At 38.3% G+C, this 23,120-nt stretch overlaps 1 protein-coding gene across 1 annotated transcript; it reads left to right on the top strand.

Annotated features, from left to right (window-relative positions):
- Window positions 1-880: 880 nt before the first annotated feature.
- EDARADD (EDAR associated via death domain) lies at window positions 881-21,722 on the top strand. Its single transcript, XM_063292295.1, has 6 exons — window positions 881-965; window positions 2,777-2,838; window positions 4,211-4,253; window positions 12,410-12,498; window positions 15,812-15,860; window positions 19,483-21,722. The coding sequence occupies exons 1-6, from the start codon at window positions 881-883 to the stop codon at window positions 19,857-19,859; spliced, it is 705 nt and encodes a 234-aa protein (XP_063148365.1). The 3' UTR covers window positions 19,860-21,722.
- Window positions 21,723-23,120: the final 1,398 nt, after the last annotated feature.

Genomic DNA, 23,120 nt, shown 5'->3' with positions numbered 1-23,120 from the left:
GCGTAGGACTGGCGAGCAGCTCTCAGTCTCTCGCTGAGGATATTATTAGTATGAATTGTTATTTGCATTGCTACTAATAGTTTTGGCAACAGCAGCGACCTTCATAGATAAAAGTCTTTGTCCCCTGCTTTGTCCGATTTGAAATGAGTCTGAAAGTTCCCCTTCTTCCTATTTTGTGCATTGTATTGAGAGTGATTTTGTGTTTTAAAAAATGCCTTTTTGGAGCGCCTCAAACTCTCAAGGTCTGATGAATCATTCACTCAAATGCTAAATAAATTAAGCCCTGCAGCATCTCTCTGAAGTGTAGCAAAATTGTTACAAAAGGTTGCCTTATGCTGTAACTTTTGTGAATTTCACTTTATATCCTTGAGCAAGAAAAAAATTCTATCTGTCCCAAGGGGAGTTTTGACTTATAAAAGCTTTTAAAATGGAAAAAGAATACACTTACAATTTGCATTTTTTTTAAAAAGGAGACTCCAGTATTTAATGTAGGGTAACTCACTCCCTTTTTAAATGACTTTGTTGAAAACTGAAATACGTAGTATAAATGAAATGTGAATCAACAGAACAAAAGTTTGCCCTTCAGTGCAATGCTTTAATCTGCACTCTTAAAACATGTTTCCAATTAAATCTTGTTCACTTGGAATTAAATCACACTCCTTGATACAGGACCTATGGATTCAATGCACATGTATTTATTTGTTTGTTAAATTTATATAGCCGCCTATGTCATATATGTGACACTGGGCAGCTTACAAACTTAACACAAAAATAACCAGAAACTTAACCAAAATCATTTAAAAACATTAAAAACTATTACATCTGTTAAAAACATAAAAACAATCTGTGGGAGAATACTGATACTAGATCCCCAGGCCAGATGACAAAGCCGTGTTTTCAGGCCCTTCTGGAAGACCAGCCAGATCAGGACCAGTCTGACCTCAAGGGGAATGTTGTTCCAGAGGGTGGGTGCCATGGCAGAACAGATGTTCCTCCTGGGTCCTGTCAGATGACATTCCTTCATGGGTAGGATCGGTAACATGCCCTTTCTGCTGGACCTGATGGGACAGGTGCATGCGACTGAGGAGAGGCTGTCCCTCAAATAGTTCAGCCACAAGCCATGTAGGACTTTATAGGTTATTACCACAGCACTGTCCTAACAGTCAGAAATCACACTGAGACGAGGAGTAGGTCTCTAGTGTTTATTACTGCTACATTAAACAGAATCCTAACAAACTGAAGAAGCGTGGGAAAAACCCAGACATATAAACCCCAAAAGCTAAGGCGGGTCTGATCTGTGTCTCTTTGAATGGCTGCTTAATTCCTCAATACTACGCATGCGTTTTCCACCCTGGATCGAGGCCCCCTCCTGCTCGCCATCATTACTCATGACAAGCACACTGAATTGAACCTGGAAGCAAACTGGTAACCAATGCTGCTTGTGGAGCAGAGGTGTGATGTGCCCTGATCTAAGTGCACACACAACTGCTTGCACTGCCACATTTTGCACCAGCTGAAGCTTCTGGATGCTCCTCAAGGGCAGCCCCGTGTAGTGCACATTGCAGTAATCCATGCGGGGGTGACCCGGCTGTGAGTGATTGAGCATAGGGCCTCCCACTTCAAGAATGAGCACAACTGGCCTACAACCAGAAGTTGCGCAAAGGCCCTCCTAGCCATGACTGCCACCTGCTCATCAAGCAGGATCATGAGTCCAGAAGGACCCCCAGATTATTCATCCCATACAGAAATAAAGATGGTAAATTCCCAGATTCTGGTGGCCCCAAAACTCAAAGCCACTCAGCCTTGCCAGGGTTGAGCTGAAGCCTGTTGTTCCCCATCCAACCCCATCTATGTTAAGCATAAGATGGTTAGATTGGCTTTGGCTTAATGTGTTGTGTGAATTGCTACTATTGGGGTTATAAATCTTGCTTTATACTTTAGCTTGTTGTGTAAAGACAAACATGTCCTTTTTTCAGTAAACCATGCATGAACAAGCTATTGTTTAGTGTGTTGTATAAAAAGCCAGCCATAGCTAACTTTTTATAACACTGCAGAGAGCTTCTTACTTGAGAAGATTCTAGACTGTTTACATATGGAAATGTGTGATATGCCCAGGTCCTTATATTCACAGAGTTTCTAGACATTGTCATCACCCTTTAGTCATCAACCCATATTTGATCTCCGTTTCATCTTGATCTCCATAAACATTAAAAATGTCAGAAGAGTCCATCTTTGGCCTTCTCAGTTGTTGCCCCTAGGCTGGAATATGTTCCCAGTAGATATCAAGGCTGTATCTTCTTTGGAAGCCTTCAAGAGAGCCTTAAAAACCTAATGTTCAGCATGGCTTTTAATAATTTTTAGGAACTTAAATGGTTTCAAGATGGTTTATGTTGATTTTTATATATTCAAATGGTTTAAAAATTAATGTAAATTAAAACCATTGTGAAGTGAAAAATACATAATAAAAATATTTCCTGTTTTTTATTTAATATGGCTTCTAGTCTATTGTTTATTTGACCAAGGCTGTTACATTTGACCTAACTCATGACCAACTGTTATGAACTTATGCAAGCCATTTTCTTTAGTACTTTTCACTCTGTTGGGATAAACCAGGATGTGAAACCTGTTGTGGGGTTTGCAAATTGACTGTCTAATTATCAAGCAGTTAAAATAGAGATAAATAAATATCTCTTGTCAGGCAATAAAGTAGGAACAAATTAATATCTCTAAAATGTTGATGAGTATAAACCTAAACCCCTTTTTGGCTTGTTTCCAGCAGATCAGGCTACTAAAGAGCCAGTAGAAGACACTGACCCTAGCACTTTATCCTCAGAAAATGTAAGTAGCTTTGTGAATTTGTTGAAGTGCAAGTGGTTAGTTGCCCAGCTAAGTGGTTCTACCTAACTGACCTTGATTAATTTTGAAAAGCTCAGCAGTGTGGAAGTTGCATGAGGGTCACCAGAAAATTCAAGGATTGTAGTCTACAGTGGGAAATTGAACAACATCATGGTGGAAGGCATTGACAATTTTTTTTTATGTTGCAAAGAAAACTACATGAATATGTCCATAAAGTTAGCAAAAACTGATTCAAAGGAAACATTACTTTTACTAAGTAATTAATTAATTTATTTTACTTTTGACTACTATTACATAGTATTTAATGCTCACAGAAAAGTTCAATAATTAAGATGTTAGAAGTCAAAATACATGATCTGAAGCAAGTTTAGGGACATGATCACCCAATCAGTTCCTTTGTGATCTTCACAAATAATTGCTACACAAATAACATCTCTACCAGGGCACATAGCACTGGGGGAGAGGATATTTAGTTAAGTTACTTCTGAGTTTTAGTCTTCTAAGAGCTATAGAATTCTGACAGTTTTATAATAATAAGAAAGGGCTGTAACGAGAAGTTAATGCCTATTTCATGCAGTTACATATGTCTATATAAAAAGTGAGAGGTGCTAGTGCCTGCTTCTTATGTGTAATAACCAGCTACTTTTGATGGAACCATTGGAAATGATAACTAGAAAGAAAGCAGTTAGCATTCTAGTATTAATCTCTGTATCAAGAAGGAAAATGACCATAACTAATCAGGGATTCATAGTTGACCATACTGTTGGTTCAGAGGTACACAAATGAGGACTTCCCTTTCTCTATATCTTTTCCATTGGTTTGTGTGGAGAAAAAGGAGAGAGTTGTAACCAGAAAACTCAGTGGTGAGGGATGCAGTTGGAGTCATTACGCAAGATTTGTCTGTAGTGGTTTTATTATTTCCACCAGTGTCATGAATCCTTAATGAAGTTGGTCCTCAAGGATTTTTTTTAAAAAACTATTTGCTTCAAAACCTTATTGGGATGAAAGTTTTGGAAACTTTCTGAATCAAATTATGGAAGGAGGTTTTGACATGAGATTGCCATTTTTATCAGCAAACTCAACCCAAGTCTTTCATAATTTCTGCTTGTACTCTTAAACCTTTCAGACAGGGGGCTTGATAAATCTCCATTGATTCCTTATTCCTGCTTGGAGAAATACTGTAAATGAATTGTTGAATACCTGGCAAGCTCAATGAACAGCTGGGAATCTGTGTTTGGCTTGAAAGGTTGCAAATTCAGCAGAACTAAAAATTTAACAGGTCAAAATAATTGGTGTGTCAAACCATATCTAAAGTAATTGTATAAAAATATGCTTCTCCTTTTTGTCTCAACAGATAACAGATAAGTATCCTGTTCAAGATACAGCATTACCCAAAGGTAAAAATAGAAAACTGCAATGGCTATATTTTTTATTTTTTGAAAAATATTGAAATATGCAACTCGATTAGGTATGCCACTTCATAATGAAACTATGCATAAAATACTTTATATACCACAAATGCTTTGCCCCTTCATAGATTTCACTCCATAATTTTCTAGAACTGCCACCAGATAGATTTGCTGAAAATCCCAACTTTTATTAACTCTGAGATCTTCAAAATCTTCTAATGTCAAGAAGCCACCAAGGAAGAAAATACCTTACAGTCTTCTTTCTTCATTCATTTTCAGCTTAGTAGCTCAATCCCATCACCAGAGATTACAAATATGCAAGAAATGTTTCATCCAGTTCCACTTCCACTCAGGGATCATGACTTGAGAAATTCTGCTTCTGTATGAGAGATAGTTAACTACCTAGTCTTGACTACCTAGCTTGAAGGACCCAATTTCACCTGTCCCACTTCTCCTCAGGATAAGGTCGTATTTCTTCTGCTTCGCTTATCTTTAGGGGCTTCTGTTGCTCATATTCTCTGGATTGGGTCAGTCAATACCACAGTCAATATTTTTATTCATTTTATTTTTATTTATTTCATACATTTGCAAACTTTCCCAATCATACCAACTCTGGTGATGATAGATATTCTCTGTCTCCATTGTCAGAATGCACATCTCATGGGGTTCATTTCATATGGTACAACACAATTTGTAATCATTGTTTCCATTCCCTCCTCATGTCATCTGAACCACCTTCTATATTGGAAATGCGGCAGCTTCATTAGCAGACACCACCACTACCTTTGTTTGATACTAATCAACCAGTGCAGCCTGGAGCATCAAACTCCTTTTTTGCAACATCCCAGCTGAGGCATCATAGCTTTCTATCTATACTGTAGCTTTCTATCCAGCTTTCTACCAGTTATGAAGGTGGTGACCAAGCTTGTTTGAAGTTGGATATCGACATTTCAACTGATCTTCTCCCCACTCAAAACAAGCAACTCTAGTCACAGTGCACCTGAATGTAGGCAATTAGTCCATTACATCGATGTTAGAAAACAAATTTCATTTTATTGCAATTATCCAAGTCATTAGATATGGAGGTTATTCACTCAAAGGGTATGGATGATTTAATACGATTTAATATTTGCATATGCATGCAAATGCTTAGGCTCCTGGTGTGTGTGTGTAAATAAAAAGCCTGGTTCCAGATGACTCTGGGTGCTGACTTGTCATACCTGTCTTGCCAGTTCTGTTGTAGTCTGCAAAGAGCACATGGCATTGGTTAATTTCTATTCCATTGATGTTGTACAAAATAGAGAACTGATACTGAGTTGGGGGGAAAACTGCACATTTTATTTAAGCATTCAGCTGCAAACTCATTTCAGTCCAAGTCAAGAGAAGTCAAGAGAAAGCCAGGTCATGACTTGTGGGTCATGAGGGAAAGAAACCTGATACAGTGAACCACAGAAATTATTCCACAACAGCCTTGTCTTTTTGGCTCTCCATCCATCAGGCTTATCTCCATCAGTGTTTCCTATAAGAGACAACAGCCTCACTGTTCTGTCATCTCCCACAAGATAAACAAAGTGCATCCAAACTATTTTCCTCTGAAGGTTATGTTGTGTCCAAGTCACAGCTCCATACTATGAAGTACCAAGCTGACCGCAAGATTATTAATGGCTCTCTTCATTGTACTTGGTTGGCTGCAGTCTGTTAGTCTTTCTCAGGAAGACTTTCTCAGAACACTAGGAATTGTACTGAGAACCTTCTCTTTGATGGGGAGCACCTCTTCAGTGGGCAGATGGATAACAGCAGCAGCAGAGCAACAACAGGATTAATGTCATTTCAATCTGTGTTCAAAGGGATCATCCTTAATCCAGGCCTTGCTCCTCTTCAAGGCTGTCTTGTTGTACACCTTGATATGGGAGACAACCAGGCCACACAGATGATACCGACCAACATCTAAAAGGTGCCAAGATGACAATCAGACAATCATTGTAAATATTGTTCTTTCTCCTAGGCTTGTGATGTTTACTATGTATTTGTCAGTTTAGGAAAACACTACTATGAACTTGTGTTTGACCATAGGGCATATATACTATGCCACTGAGTTCAGCACTGAGCTACAAGTGGGAATAATTCACCTATCCCTCATTTTCTCTTTGTGGTGCTTGGAAATTCAGGAACTCATGCAGAAAGGAGCAATTACACTGTTCCTGACATTTCTTGTTTGAGAAGAGGGATAAAATGGATTAACCTGCCTTGGATCTCTGCAACCTAAACCTGTTTATCAGGGCCAAAGCATTTCATAAAGTCACTCTGGTCAAAATTTTACCACTACTTCTTTGAGGAGTAAAACATATTCTTCCACATCTCCATCAGATCCATTCTTATGCTTTACAGTAGATGGAATTCTCTGTTCAATACTATTCTTTGGCTTCATGAATCTCTCCTAAACATATGGCAATGGTTATCCACAAACATCCCATATCAGTGACTTCTTGTGATTTAAACTCAGTTTATCTTTCAGGGCCACATGTTCCAGACTTTTGTTTTATTTCAGAAGTTGGGCGTCTTGGTGATTTTTTGCAAGTTGTGACTTCAGTCTTCCCAAATTTACCATTTACTGGAGCAGTCGTAACACATTACCAGGTTGGTCTGTAACGTTTAGCATTATTCATCCATTCTGCTTCTCACTAACTGCTGGGGCATCCTAACGTAGGAACCACAGTGCCTGTTATCCCCTTAGCCAGGTTCCATCTGAAGATGTTCCAGCATCCTGGGATGCTGGGAAATGTCTGTAATTTAGAAGCAGAGCAGATCACAGTGTGGTTCTCTGGCGATGCATCTCTTCTTCTGGGAGCAAGACTCAACATCTTCCCTGTGCTTCTTTTGCTGACAAGAGTGCTGAACAAGCTAGTGCAAGTTCTCAGCTGTATTCTGATCATGCCATGGTGGCAGCAGCAAACTTAGTTTCTGACCTACCTTTTCATCACTTGAGAAATTTTGCATACTTGTACTGTACCATCCAGTCCTCCTCACTGTAGATCAGTTCTGCATTTGACATCTTGATCTTAGACTGATAAAGTTGATAGTTCATACTGCCAGAACTTTTCCCTCAGAGGTGATGGAAGAGATGACAGTATGCATAAACAGTTGTCTCCTATGCTGCCAAGGGACCAGGTTTGTTTCCTTTGTTTCCAGTTTTGGAATGGGCCCAGTTCATTGCTTGTTCCAACATGTTTTTTAGTTCCTTTTTGTCAAGGACTTCACCTTCTTCAAAAAAGTGTTTCTATTTGTTCTGACACTGACTTATGCACCTGCTGAGGCTTATTCAGTGTTCTATTACAGTAAGGTTTAATGTGTTCTGAGAGTTTACATCAGTGTTTTTCAAACTTGGCAACATTAAGATGTGTTTCAACTCCCAGAATTCTCCAGCCAGCATCTTAAAGTTACAAGATTCTGGTTAGGGAATTCTGGGAGTTGAAGTCCACATATCTTAAAGTTGCCAAGTTGGAAAAAAAAACTAGTTTACATAACCTCTACCCTCCCATTTACCCATCTATTACTTCTTGGAATCTTCCCTTGGTTTTGTTGTGTTTGACATCCATAGCCTTCAAACTGCCATGTACAAATCCTAAAGGAAGCTTTCATGGTGAGAGTTACTTCTGTCTGGAGAGCAGGTAGGTACTGTATGAGCACAATTCTCTACCTTATGAGCAGAGCCTCTAGTCTTCTTCCACAAAGGATATCTCCAGCCAGATATATCACTCCTTCCCAAGACTTCCATATGAACTAGTCACTGGTGTTGCCTATTTTTTCTCCTAACCAGTCTACATCATTAGGACATTCTGTCTATGTATTAGACATTATAAGCCTTTTATGTAAACAGTGCTGCCACCTTACACCCCCGTCTCTTGGTATGTTGCCAGGGCCTACTGAATAATTTCCTAGTGTTACTGCAATGTTTTGCTAACATCTGACTTTGTGAGTAAGGAGCCTTCAATATTTGTCGCAGTACACTGTACTAGGTCCACCATTTCCTCGACAGCATTCCTTGCAGGAGTACAACCGCCTTATTTGTGCTGACCCCAACTTATGCAGATTCAACATCAGGGCCAGGAAAAGTGCTTCTTTGGGGAACAGCAGTATTCTTGTCTTTCGATACAAGATTGGGTACTTCTACCCTTGACTAAGAAGGTTTATTTTATTTTATTTTATTTTATTTTATATTTTATATTATATTATATTTTATATTTTATATTTTATATTTTATTTTATATTTTATATTTTATATTTTATTTTATTTTATTTTATTTTATTTTATTTTATTTTATTTTATTTTATTTTATTTTATTTTATTTTATTTTATTTTATTTTTTATCAAATGTGTATGGTCACCGATCTCACACAAGGTGACACTGGGTGGCTTACAATAAAACCAACAAAAATATAATATATTTTAAGACCACTTAAAACACTTAAATAATTAAACATAAATAAGAACAAGATTGTGAGGGGGTTAAAATCAGAATGTTATACATAGTGTAGCCAACGTGCAGGCTCCCTGCTGCCAGGGGATTCCCAGGCCTGATGAAAATATGTTTTGATGGTTTTCCGGAAGGCCATAAGGGTTGGAGCTAACCTCACCTCAGAGGGAATGATGTTCCAAAGGGCGGGTGCCATGGCAGAAAAGGCTCATCTCCTAGGTCCCATCAGATGGACCTCCTTAGCAGACAGGAGGTACAACATGCCTCTCCTGCCAAATCTGATGGGATGGGGAGTAAGATGTAATTGAGGAGAGGTGTTCCCTCAGATAATTGGGCTCCATGCCATGTAGGGCTTTAAAGGTCAAAACCAGCAGCTTGAATTGTACCTGGAAGCAAACTAGTAAACAATGCAGCTCACAGAACGGAGGTATAACGTGCCATTCTAGAGACACACATCACTGCTCGTGCCACTGCATTTTGCACCAGCTGAAACTTCTGGACACTCTTCAAGGGGAGCCCCATATACTGTAGAGGGCGTTACAGTAGTCAATTCAGGAGATGACCAGGGCATGAGTAACTGTGAGCAGAGCCTCATGGTCCAGGAATGGGCGCAACTGGTGCACAACACAAAGTTGCACAAAGGCCCTTCTGGCCATGACTGCCACCTGCTTCTTGAGCAGGAGTTGTGAGTCCAGAAGGACCCCCAGATTGTGCACCAGGTCTGCTCAGGGCAGTGCAACCTCATCCAGTACCAAAGATGGTAAAGTCCCAGATTCAGAAGGCCATAAGAACCAAAGCCACTCAGTCTTGCCAGGATTCAGTTGAAGCCTGTTGTTCTCCATCCAGACCCCCAGAGTCTCCAGGAACCAGGACACCAGGAGTTTGGCTGGACTGATTCTTTGTTGTTCTTGGGCTGGCCCCAACAGGAACACTGATGACACGTAATGGTATGTGGGAATGACTTTGAGAGACAAGGGGAAGAGATGCTGCCTACAGAATGATCAGATAAAAGGGGGAGGAGCCCGCAGCACATAAAGGGCACATAAAGAAACTTAGAAAGGATCCGCCCTAACTCATCAGGCTGTAAAAAGAGACAGCAGGAGATTTGTACTTTCAGACTTGCAAGATTCTGTTAATGTAGCCTCACAATAAAGTAGAATTACAGGTAGTCCTTGACTTACGACCATTCATTTAATGACCATTTGAAGTTATGATGGTGCTGAAAAAAATGACTTACGATTGGTCCTCACACAACCTTTGCAGCAACGAATTTTGGTCACATGATCAAAATTCAGGTGCTTGGCAATCAGCATGTATTTATGACAGTTGCAGCATCCCAGGGTCACATGATCATTATTTGCAACTTTCCCAGGGGGCTTCCAACAAGCAAAGTCAATGGGGGAAGCCAGATTCACTTTACAACCAAGGTTGTAAAATCGGGTGCAACTCACTTAACGACTGCATTGCTTAGCAACAGAAGTTCTGGTCCCAATTGTGCTTGTAAGTAGAGGACTACCTGTAGCTCATCTGGTTGTGTTTCCTGTCTGTTCTACCTGGGAAGGCTAACACACACTTCATGTCCAAAGTAATCATCTGCACCTCCAGAGAATTCCATTTTGGGCTCCACACAGATTTGCCACTGATACATTTAAATACATACATGAGCACTTGAAGCACACTTACAAGAAAGCAATGGGTAAGCAACAACAACATGTACTTTCTCTGAAATTCAACAGAGAAGAAAGTTTTGGGAACCAATAATTAGCTGGGATCAAAAGGATTGTTCATGGATCATCTGTTTTCTTATTTCAGCCTGATCCCCAAAGTGTCTTCAGGTGTCAATGCACTGTGAAGGAATAAAGGCAGAATGAACATCACCAGTCTCTCCATGCAAGTGTGGAATTACTTTCTGTCCAGGCATACAGGGCAAAACTTAGTCATAATATTTTAGACCTGTTCCTTGCTAATTCAACTCATCTTACTCTAAAAATATGGATGGTATCCAAATAATCATAAACAACCAGTAAGTCATAAAGAACAGCAAGAGAGAAATCACTTAAAGGGAGATAATTATTTTGAAGAAATTTCCATTGTACCTGGAATGGCAAATAAAGATATGAATTTTTATTCTGGTAAAGTAGCATTCTGTACCTAAGTATTTTTAAATGTTTTGTTTTTGTAACAATTGTCATTATAACTTACATTTTTTGAATCGCCTGGAATGTAATATATGTACCAGAAGGTAGACTTAAGATCAATACTATGAAAAAGAAAGTCTAGCTCAGCCTTCTCCAGGGTTATCCTGTAGATATGCAGACTGAGAATTCTGGAAATTAAAGTCAAACACTAGAGGTCAAGATTAGCTTTCCCTAATCTGGGCACCCTCCAGATGTATGGACTTTGATGGAGTTAAAGAACTTCAAGCAGCTAACAGCAATCTTGCAGAGTATAAGCATGGACCAAAAAAAGAACTTGCACATCAAGCTTAATTACAGTCAGAAATAAGTTCAGTCTTCACTCAGCAGTTAGATGAAGAAAAGTAGAGGTAGCTTACTTTATTCAGCGGATCTGGATACAGGTAGGTTCATAGTAGAAAGACACTTCATCACTGATTCTTTGTAGGCACTTTCTATGTGGAATAGAAAGTCTGTGTGCAAGCAAGATGCAAGCCTGCAGCCCTCCCTGCTTGCATGTCTTCCCACAAGGTAAAGATGGAGACTGTGTGAATCTCCCAGACCAAGAAGAAGGAGGAAGAAGAAATCAGGTGACCCATGTGACTTCCCACAAGCACAATAGAGACACGCCTACCAGACAAACCCTCTTATACTTGTGAGACAATGCTGAGTTGATCCCTGATAATTCCAACAGACTTAACCTCCCAAAATTCCTCAGGCAACATGACAATTTTTAGAATTCTTGGAGTAGATTCCAACTGTGGCAAGTTTGAGGAAGTTTGGTCTTTGCAAGCAACAGGCTTGTCTCAGCCACGAGGACATTTTTTTTTTTGAAGGACCATGTTTGCTTCCTGCTGTTCTTAGACCTGAAACTGCTCTAGATTTGGTGAAAGTAACTACTGTATACAGGACACACCCAGGCAATTTAAAAGCTCTGGCTTTGTTCTTGAATCTATTAATGATAACTGGATATTCAGGAAGGAGCCAGTGAAATGTTGCATGATATTCAGATAAACACTATCATTAATAATTACTGCAACTCATATAGGGGCCAGTTTGTAAAATGATGATTGTAATGTAATTGGTTGGTGACTAACAGGCAAGTGTGATGTGTCAGATGGTTTGGAAGAGAGATATATGGTGTTTTATTTCACGGGAAAGAAGATTAGCATAATAGAGAGTAGCAATTCCTCGCATACTCTGTGCATACACAGGGCTTTCATTTATTACCTCCACCTTCTGGAAGTCAGTGGCTGATAATGTGCCAACAGGTTAGTTCCTTCTGCAATCTTAGGTATGAAGAATTTTAGGCAAGTCATCACTGGTTATGCTAAATTTTATGAATGGAACAGTATGCCTGTATTACAGCTTTCTTTCTTGTTCTGATACATTACTTGAATTGGCACCATAATCTTTCTGAATTACAGAACCTTTTAGAAATATTTTGATCAAGAGGTCTGAACTTGACTAACATTTCAGGATATTTGCCTTTTAGATGAAGAATACCAAACAGAAAAAGTGACTTTGGAAATTTCATCCATTAACATTAGAAGCCTAACATCAGATTCAGGCCTGATACACCAGGTAATCGTAATGTTGTTAATCTTATTAGAATATTTGTCGACAGGTAAACATTAAGACTTTGCAGTATTGTACCCCAGTTTACTATAAGTTTGCACCAAAAGTTTTATTTCAAACTCAGGTGCAAACTGGAAAAAGAACAGAAGTAGCAATGAAAAAATCCTGAACTTTGGATACTCTCTGCTTTCACTGAAAGAAGGTCATCCTACAGCTTGGCCCCTTGTTACCTTCAGAACCATCAGCTTTATGTAGAATCTGCCTGACCTACACTATCAAATAAAGAAAGGATGCCCTGGGTACCCACCGTGGAAGAAATTGGGGGTCGGGACTCAAGATAGATTTTCTCATAGTAGACCCACCCTCTGACAAAACTTGCCCCCAAAGTTAGGTGTGCCCCTACTCAGATGATAGTTTGGAAGACAAGAAAACAATCTTTAAGAGAGGGTTCAGACTTACTTGATGGCAATTACAGTTTTTTTTAAATAGTTCTTAATTGTTTTATTATTACTGGTTTTATGGGTGGATTTTATTATTGTATTGTATGTTGTAAGCTGTCTAGAATAGGAAGAGTGGATGATGTACCCATTTTAGTAAATAAATATCCAGAGAGGGCCCTAATTACATAAGAACTTAAGAGGCAGGAGGTTCATATGAGAATAAGGAGTCCTTGAAGAAATGCAAACCTAGACATGCAAGTCTTTGTAGACAAAAGTAACAGCTGTCCATGGAAAAGAATTGCAGCCCCCACACTGCGTTCAGCACTGGCAACTTATTGACAGAATTCATACATCTTCCTATGCCAGGGGCTAAGCAAAACAACAATCTGTTGACAAAGCCACAATTGTATGGGTTCACATTCTGCCCTAAGCCAAAAGGAACCACCACATTATAGCTTAGCACAAGATATGAACCCAGCTGCTTTGATTCCTGGTTATTTTACTTAACACCCTTTTGGCTGTATTTCGAGTCGAGCATTGCAAAGTGTTATTCTCACTACAACCCCTTCTTTCCTTTCCCTTAAGTAGTGAAATACCACTCGCCACACAAATATTTCCCTCTACACAGATTTGCAGAAGCCATGTTTTGCCTTTAGGGTATACTGGATTTTCTCATCTTCCATCACATGTAAGACAAATTTGTTGTTTTGTCTGGTCTTGCAATTTATTAACAGGAGTTTTTTTTTTAAAAAAATGTTAAATGCAATGCTTTATAGTTAGTAATCTTTCAATACAATTATACGTTGGATGGTATATACAAAAATGGATGGTAATCTGGTCTTCTTGTTCGGTCATGTGGTTTTTATTATCAAACTGGAGAAAATTTAGGAACATTTATGCATGCATCTGATGAAGATTGTAATAGTAAGACAAATAGAAACTATAATTATTCCTCAGTTTGGTTGCCTTTGGGATCTGTTGGAAGGGTAGGATTTTTTTTTTCTGGAAACCTCAGGATTATTGCAGTCATCTAATACTTCCTCTTGTGTGTGCATGGTGCTATAGAAATAATACTATTTAAGTTTTAATGTTGAAAATAAAGCAAATATATTACAGTGTTGACTCGTGTTATTGCCTCTTCTCTCTTTTCTGTCACCTCCTCTTTAATTCTGGCCCTGCATTTCTACATTTCTCACTATCATGTCGCTAGAACAACAGTTCTCAAGTTGATAAGTCCTAACTTCATGGATGCCCAGCAGCCCAGCAAGGTATCAGGTGTGGCTCACATGCCGTTTTAACCTCCCTCTCATCAAATTATTCTCCTCCTTCCCCTTTCTGTGCCTACTTTCCCTACTGAATCATCACTTCAATTCTAATTTAATATTATGCTTTATTTTAGATAATCTATACTTTATTTGTTGAAGTTTCAAGTAAATAAAGCTCTTTGCTTTGCTTTACAGATAGTCCTCACTTAACAATCACAATTGGGACCGGCATTTTGGTTGCAAAGCAAAGAGGTCATTAAGAAAATGTGACCTGATTTTATGACATTTTTTGTGGCAGTTGTTAAGCAAATCACCATGGGCATTAAGTGAACCACATGGCTGTTAAGCAAATCACACAGCCCCCCATTGATTCTGCTTGCCAGAAGCCACCGGGAAGGTCAAAAATGGCAATCCCGTGACTATGGGATAGAGCAATGGTCATAAATGCAAACCGGTTGCCAAGTGCCCAAATCGTGATCACGTGACTGCGGGGATGCTGCAATAGTTGTAAGTGTGAGGACCAGTCACAGATCTTTTTTTCAGCACTGTTGTAAGTCTGAACTGTCACTAAATGAATGGTTGTTAAGCAAGGACTACCTGTAATTTTATTTTTCACATTATCTTTCAGACTTTGTCAATGGCCATGCTCACTTTGGGTCCTTGTCTCACTCTGTTTTGAACTAAAGCCCTCAACATGCCATTTAAAGACTGGGATGGCCCTCAGACTGACCAATCTGGCATCCGTGCTTTGCTGTAGCTAAAAGTCACTTAGGGTTAAAAACACTGATGAAAATACGTAACGCTGAAAGAGCAAAGTCCTTAGAGGAAAAACTACACCAGTGTATAACGTTTCAGAGAACTAGGCATAAAGTATCTAATAGATAGCATACCTGGTACTGCAGAAACAATAAGCCTGGTGCAGCTGAACATGGAATATAAATGGTTTTGTTTAAGTTGAAGGTGTTGGGCTTCTCCCTGCCTCTTCCCCAAACTGAGATCAACCTCAAAAGACAGGTTAGGCATTGTATGCCTGGTTGTCATGGTCTTGCCACATAAATTATCTTTGGAATGGATTTGCATGGAATGGATGCAGTTAAGTGTAGGTAAGTAAAGGTGTCTGGTTACAGCATATTATATAACTACATAGCTTGCCTGTATTTGCATGCACAGTTTCTGATCTACTCCAGAGTGTCTGTGATACTCTCAGATGAATGACGCTACACAAAAGCCAACTGTACTTTACTGAAAAGATCTCAAGGGAAAATCCCCACCTGCTTTCATCTTTAAAGCTGCAATAAGAGGGTGGGGGGGATCTCTTCATCTAAGCTTGTTGGTTTTCTGTAACAGCAGAAGCATCTGCTGCTGATTTTTCAAATCTATCTTACCACGATAAAGTCTTCCTGAACTCAGGAATTAAGCGCCTCTCTTTTATGATAATCTTCCTCTATAGAAGTGCAGCTTGTTCAAAGTATTTATTTATTTATTTTAAAAAATGGCTTGACCTTTCCAATCCCTGTGAGGTAATAATTACACATTTCTCTAGATGCAGGGTGTATAATTTGATAAATTAAAGTTCGTATCCTGACATTAATGCAAGGATGTGTTTGTTTGTAGCCAGAAGAGGATGATGACACTCAAAGTAGTGCTGGTGATTCACCTACAGGTAATGCTCCACACATTTCCACAATGTATTTACTGCTCGATTGCAGTTTTCTTTATTCTAAGTAGGACACCTGGAATTATCGTTGTAGAAATAAATGGTCTTTCATTACACTGGCTGACAAGAGGGATCCTTTTATCTCAGCATCTCTGTGCTCTGACAATACAGGGAAGAGCTTTTTAAAAAATGTTTGATGATTGCAAGATAAAGAGGAAGCTGTCCAAAAAGTTCATATGCACAAAATTGACATTGGGCTTATTTGCCCACATAAGAGAATGACAGCTTGAGGAGGACCTCAGGATCATCGTTCCTGGGAAAATTACCAGATAACTAAGTTTGGTGCTATTTCATTTGCCTGTGGGTTAATGAAGGTGACTTTAGAAGGATAGTCCACCTGCATGAGGCTATATGTGGCCCCAAAAAGGCTTGGATGTGGTCCCTGAAACCGTTCCTAAAGTTGACATGAAACTGGTTTAAAATTTACCTGTATTTGCATGCACAGTTTCTGATCTTCTCCAGAGTGTTCTGTGATACTCTCAGGTGAATGATGCTATACAAAAGCCAGCTGTACTTTACTGAAAATATCTCAAGGGAGACTTATATTTAAAATCTAATGACACAGAAGGGGATTTTTAAAAAATACTTAAGTAGTCAGATTAAGTACATGTAATTTGTTTAGTGTTAATTAAATGAATTTACAAACATACCACACTATTCTCTTTTGGGTTAAGCAACATTATGCAAAATGCAGTAAAAGAATATGCAGTGGTAAGCAAATAAAAAATTGAAAGAGATAAAGAAAAAAAAATCTAACTGAATTCATTTATACCACCACCATTCACTGCACTTCCCCATATTTTTGCATTCTTACAAACAATCCTTGCTTTAATTCAACCACAGCTATACACTACATTGTACAGCATCATACACTGCCTTTTCTTCTTTAAACTTCTCATTTGTCTGTTTTTGATGATTGTATCAACTCCATCCAACTCCAGCTTTTTAAAATCTTTCTCTTCTTTTCAACCCATTCATTATTCCTTCATACATTTATTTTGCAATTTAACCCTTATTATTTCGTGCTATATGATCAAACCACTTTTGTGGTTTCTTTCATGCTGGTCAATCACTTTTATATCCAATACACATTCATTCAGTTTCCTTTTTTTCCTGATTCTATCCTTGGTTTAGCATATACACTTCTTAAATACCCCATTCCCACTGCATTCGATTTGTTTTTGTGTCTTTGCCCTATTCTCAATTCCATATAACATATCCCACTATGTGAGGAAAGTATAGTGGCATCTGGCCAATCATAAGGCCCAGATGCGGTTTTCACACATACATTTATCAATTCGCACACTACTCCATAAACAAATCACATTATTTTTATACCTCTCCAGTTATACCATCTACGCCTGCAGCCTTACAGTTTTTCAGCATTCTCACTGCATTTATGGCTCCTCATTATTTTTCAATTTATATTCAATTTAAATTTATAGCATTCGTTTCAATTCTATTCCACAACGTACCAATGAAAATCTCTAAAATAGTCATTCCAGCATTCCCTTGCTTCACTTTCATTCCAAGTCATTTCATCACTTTAATTCTTAGTTCCATTCACTCTTCTGCTTCTTCCATCAAAATCACTTTGCATTTTCTCTGACATCTTAACTGTTCCTTGCACTCTTTAACTACATGCTTTGCAATATCCTTTTCCTCTATATACATATTATACAATATCTTTCACCCTCATTTTTTTGCATCAGTCATTTTCTTATATGAATTTTTCTTCATCCATAGCTTCTTTCACTTCTTTGTTCCACCAAGCACCCTTTTTCATACTTCCCCAGCATAACTCCACACAGTTTTATGCCACTATGTAACATAATTATTTTCTCTTTTTGCTAAGCAACCTCTGTATCCTCTTTTCTTTCTTCCACTTTCCATTCATTCTGTTGGGAGATCGTTTTCTAGTACCTTTTCATACACAACTCATACTTTCTTTTCATGTAGTTTTTCTATTTTCCCTTCTTTTCTTTACTTCTGGGACCATTTCCTCCCCAAGATCTGCTTTTGACAATACCAAAAAAATGGTCTGTCCCACATTCAGAACTTATAATCACCCTTGTACTGTATCCTTCACTCATTCTCTCAGATCATAAGCCATCAGATCAATCATAGTTTTAGATTAATATCTGTTCCTTTGTCATACGTACATGTGAATAGACATGCTTGATTCTCATATTTGAAACTAGCAGCCTTTTTTAAAGCTGTTATTCCCCAATCTATTCTAATTCATTCTTAAGTCTCCAAATGGCTTCATCATTTTTCCTGTACTCTCTCAATTCATTTCCACCATTCATTCATATCATCTTACAGAATAATACCTTCCCCTAGATCATTTTTATTCCAAAAGCTGCACAATTTTTCCCAAACTGAACAGTTCTTCCATTATCACCATTCAATGGAGTGTAACATGGAGATACCATCAACCTATGAATTTCTACCTTCATGCAGACCCACAGCAGTCTAGATCACACTAGTTCACACTTTTTGAAATACATATTAGTTCTTTAATTCATAACTGAACATATATCTTCACCTTCCTGCATGCATTCATATTCTACTCCACAAGCTGAGTTTACCTTCAATTCAAATCTATCATATCTTTCCCCTTTCTTTTAGTTTCATTGACATATAATACATTTTTTCTTTCTTTCATTGTATCTGTTAATTCATACCCTTTACCATTTTCTCCTCTTACATTTCAAGTCACAGTGCCATGGTCAACAGAAAATTGACCTGTATGGCCCATCATGGCTTTGGTCGACTGAGGCTTTAATGTAATGCTTAGTAAAATAGAGAAAGAGTAAAATAGGTTACCAGCCTTAGTTGTACCCATGCCACATGCATTTCTTTCAGTGGTACAACCCTTCAAAAGCCAAATATAAAGGCCAACTTGGCCCTCCCCCCAAGTTGCACAGCCCTGCATTATAAAATAATCTGTCCATTTTTTTCATTCAGGTGGCTTCAGCAAAATATTAAAGCACATGCTTTGCAGATATATCACCCAGGGCTCAGCCTCTGGCAGTTTCTGTTTTCAAAATATCCAGGAAGTGTAAGAAACATTTTTCGTTGCAATCTTGGAAAGCCACTCATGAGTATTGATAACGCTGGTCTCAATGAGTTTATTACCCAGGAGGGACAGTATTAAAAAAATATAAAATAAATCATCATGATCTCAATATAAAGGAGTCTCACATCCCTGTGTGCTCTTTGTGTAGTGCCTAAGTAAAGATCAGTGCCCCCATTAGTTTGTGGAGCACATTGTTCTTTAGCATAGCAGCTACTGATTCAATGCAGATATAATGAGCCACAATTTTATATCCAGGATATAGTTTCCCAGGGAAACTGTAGTTTAAGAAAGAAGAACGATTTGCTTCAAATGGACATGCAACAAGAAGAAGGGAGGGAGAATGGGGAAAATGCATAAGGATACAGTTTATTTAGTCTAAAAAAAATCATAATATATTGAACAAGGCTCATTACATCTGAACCATATCATAGAGTTTTATGTACCAGAAAACAGAGGAATAATTCCCCAATATAATTGTAATTCTAGCTCTGAAGAAGTCATGTACAGAAAATGGCTCTTGCTCTTTGTGTACATCTCACCAACCAACCATCAGTGACCTGCTAAATGATGAGGACTTGCTGTATATGATGAGGATCAAACTGGATCCATCCCACCCGACAGTGAAAAACTGGAGAAACTTTGCAAGCAAATGGGGAATGACCTATGATGAGTTGTGCTTTCTGGAACAGAAACAACAGAGTCCCACCTTGGAGTTTTTGTTACGGAACAGTGACAGAACTGTGGAGCAGTTGATTGATCTCTGTAAATTATATCAAAGAGTTGATATTGAGAAAATACTGCAGAAGTGGGTGGAGAAAGAATGGCCAAAGAGAGGGCATGGGGCCTATCAGAAAAACTTATAAAGGAGAAAAAATGGCAATGGCAGAAAACCAAGAATAATAGGGTTTGGTTGTTTATTACTGGTGTATATAGAACTTTTTTTTTTGCTAGGGAAAGAACCACATGCTTATTTTTACAGCATAAACTGTTAATGTGCTTAGCCTTTGTAGTGACAAGGATGACCTTTAAATATGAATTAGTTAAATGTCTTTCACAGGTGTCTTCAGTCTACTCAGATTTTTCCAAGCAACAAGAGAAGAATGAAAATTATCAGCATGCTATATAGGATAGCTGCATAATCAGCCACGTCTTTGTCCTGTATTCCTCTCTCATTGGATACTGTATAGAAATTAAAGATAGGAGGGAAAGGGGGTTCCTCTTTGAGAAATAATCCATGCCTGTACCTGTGAACTAGGCCCTGTTAAACCACTGCCCACGTTGCCTTTGTTCATGAACAAACCAGAACAGAAGACACCCCAGATCAGAACTGGGATATTCTCATAGGATTTCATCAAATTAGCACATTCTAGAAGGGAGAACCTTTATAGCCAAAGATATATATAAACAGTACAGGAAGAAGCCATATTTTTTAATCATCCAGAGCCAGCATCAGATGTTGGGATATTCCAGCAGGGCCAACTCTAGACATTTTGGCACCCTAGGCAAAGTCATATTCTGGTGCCCCCTATGATTAAATTTAACCCTCGAGTGGGTATGCTGATGCACGGAGTGCACCATTACTGCTTTTCTGGGTATAACTTCAATAAGCTGATAGTCACACGACTCACTCACTCAGTACCTTCCTATCAGACCATTGTCTTGCTTTGGTAATATTATCAGCTTCCTGAGGTCCATAGCTGTAATAATAATATCTTTTCTGTGACTTGTAATGCCTGGTTGGTATGCTGTTAACTACCACTTGACCAACTTTGTGGATAAGCGTTTTTGAAAAGTGTAGAAAGAAAAGGTTCTAAATGAGGAAAGATGATCAGATTTTATACTCATACTGTGTAATTTGGAAGTCGTTTCAACTTTGGTGCGCCCTAAAATTTGGCACCCTAGGTGACTGCCAGAGCAGTGCACTCTGTCCTATGCCTCCTCAGCTTGTTGCCACTTTCCTGCCATCTCTGAGTGATGAAACTGAAGAATCCCACCACCACACCACCCCCGGGTACAGGCTGAACCCAAAGAGACAAAGCAAGTGTATTGATGGGAGCAACAATAATTTTTAAAAATGGTGGAACCAGGTGGGGTGGAAAAACTTCCTGAAGGTATCAGAGGCTGACAAAATCTGGAGCTGATAAGGAATACCTAATCCATTTGTATATACTAATGCAGTTTTGATGTCCCTATCACAGTTTTAAAGCCAAGATAAGTAGAATGTAGATCAGATATGTGGTAGATCAGCGAGTGTTCTTGGATCCCTGTTTCATTCCTCCTCAGCCCAGTGTCCTCCAGATGTGTTGGTCCGCAGGTGCTCATCTGCAAGAATGTTGGTCATTATAGCTCAACTCATCTGGAGGATACCAGGCCAAGGAACTTTATCACAGCAACGATGTTTCCATTTTTCTAAACTAGGCTATTAGACTATCTTACATGTGGTAACTAAAATGTAGACTTGCACATGTGGATCCTCCCAGGAGATGGTGCCTCAGGCAAAGAATAAGTAATTGGCACCAACCTCTGCACCAAATTGATCTTAAAACTCAAATTTAAAAACATTAAAAATGAAGCTCTCACAGCTCTGAAACCTATCTGTAACTTCATTTCAAATCCTTATTTAATGGGTGACACAGATAACTCTGTCAACTTAATCGCAGTATTGAAATATCTGATCAAGAAGTACATTTCCTTGAGTTAGGACTGCATTTTTAAATTATCTACCATGTTAGGGATCATTCAGATCTTTCTAGTTCTGAGATGATTGATAAAAATAAAAGCTGATCTTTTAATGTTTGCAACAACCTGTGTTTCAACTCATTTAATAATTTTAGAGAAACTATTATAAATAGCATACTAATTAAGTGTATTTGTGCTGCGTAAAGCATCACCTTTTCAGATAGATAGTATCCTGTACAGTGTGCACTTAAATCACAGAATTATCAAGATCCAGTCCTTGGTTGGTGCTTTTTTTCAGAGTATGCAGAATCTCTATCTGCCTTTGAATTGAAGTGGTTAGATCTCAAATGTGGGTAATATATTAAAATATTTTAAGAGTGATTACGTTAATTGGAATTGCTCATTCCCTCTAGCAACTAGAAGATATGTTCAAACATGTTTTCAGAGACAGTTTGAGAACTAGTGTTACTCCAGGCTGTTACAAAGCACTTATCTTCTCTACAATATTATAGTAAAATATTATGAACAATCTATTAATAAACTTTGGGGATACTCTTGAAATATTATCAGAAATTAATCTTTAAATGAATTAGAGTCACTTGGCATAGTAAGCCTGCATTGGTTTATATAGCACACAGTAATGTGGGCAGAAAGCCAGCTCAGAGTTAAACTCAGACATTGTTTGATCTCATTACAGATAGCCATAAGTGCAAATGAAACAAAGTATGTTGGGACATAGAAGTGTTGCACAGCTAAGGAGAAAATGTGAGTTCAAGATCTGCACTGTAAGGAATTCAGCCCTAAAACCTAAACTCCTAAATGTGCTTCCTGAGAAGCATCTATTTCAAGTTTGAAGAGACATGGGCTTTCGGGTGAAACATAATTTTCAGACATGATATGCTCTGGAAAATGTCACTGCAAATTGGACTAAAAAATGCCAGCAGGAATGAAACTTATGGGGAATTGAACTGTTAGGCTGTTCTTCTAACTCAAGCGTACTTAATTGTAATAGATGTTTTTATAGCTGTAGCTCTTTAGAGTTATGCTTGAAAATTAAGCCACTTCTATTACTGGGATTGTAGCAGTATGCTGAATTTTAAAACTTCTAGTCTTGTTACTATATACCTTTTCTGTAATGCATCTGTGTTCAAAGCATTGTTCTGTGTGTATCATCAATCTCTGCTGTGTTTGTTACATGTTTTGATATACAGAGTTAGTAGAAGAAAACTTACTTTTTTCACTAGGTTTTTTTTTTACTAAGAACATAATTTTTGTTACCTTTCTAAACTACTTTGTTGTAACTATTTAAGACATACATTCCAGTCATTAAAAGACTAACATCAGAAGATGTGCAACCCTAGAGTTTGGACTCAGTTTGGGGTATAGTATAGTGGGGTTTATTAAAATGAAGGCCTATGATGCAGTCTCACCATCTCACTGACAAT

The sequence above is a fragment of the Candoia aspera genome, chromosome 1 (genome assembly GCF_035149785.1).
Source record: "Candoia aspera isolate rCanAsp1 chromosome 1, rCanAsp1.hap2, whole genome shotgun sequence".
Classification (NCBI taxonomy): Eukaryota; Metazoa; Chordata; class Lepidosauria; order Squamata; family Boidae; genus Candoia; species Candoia aspera.
This window is presented reverse-complemented; position numbering and strand designations above follow the sequence as displayed.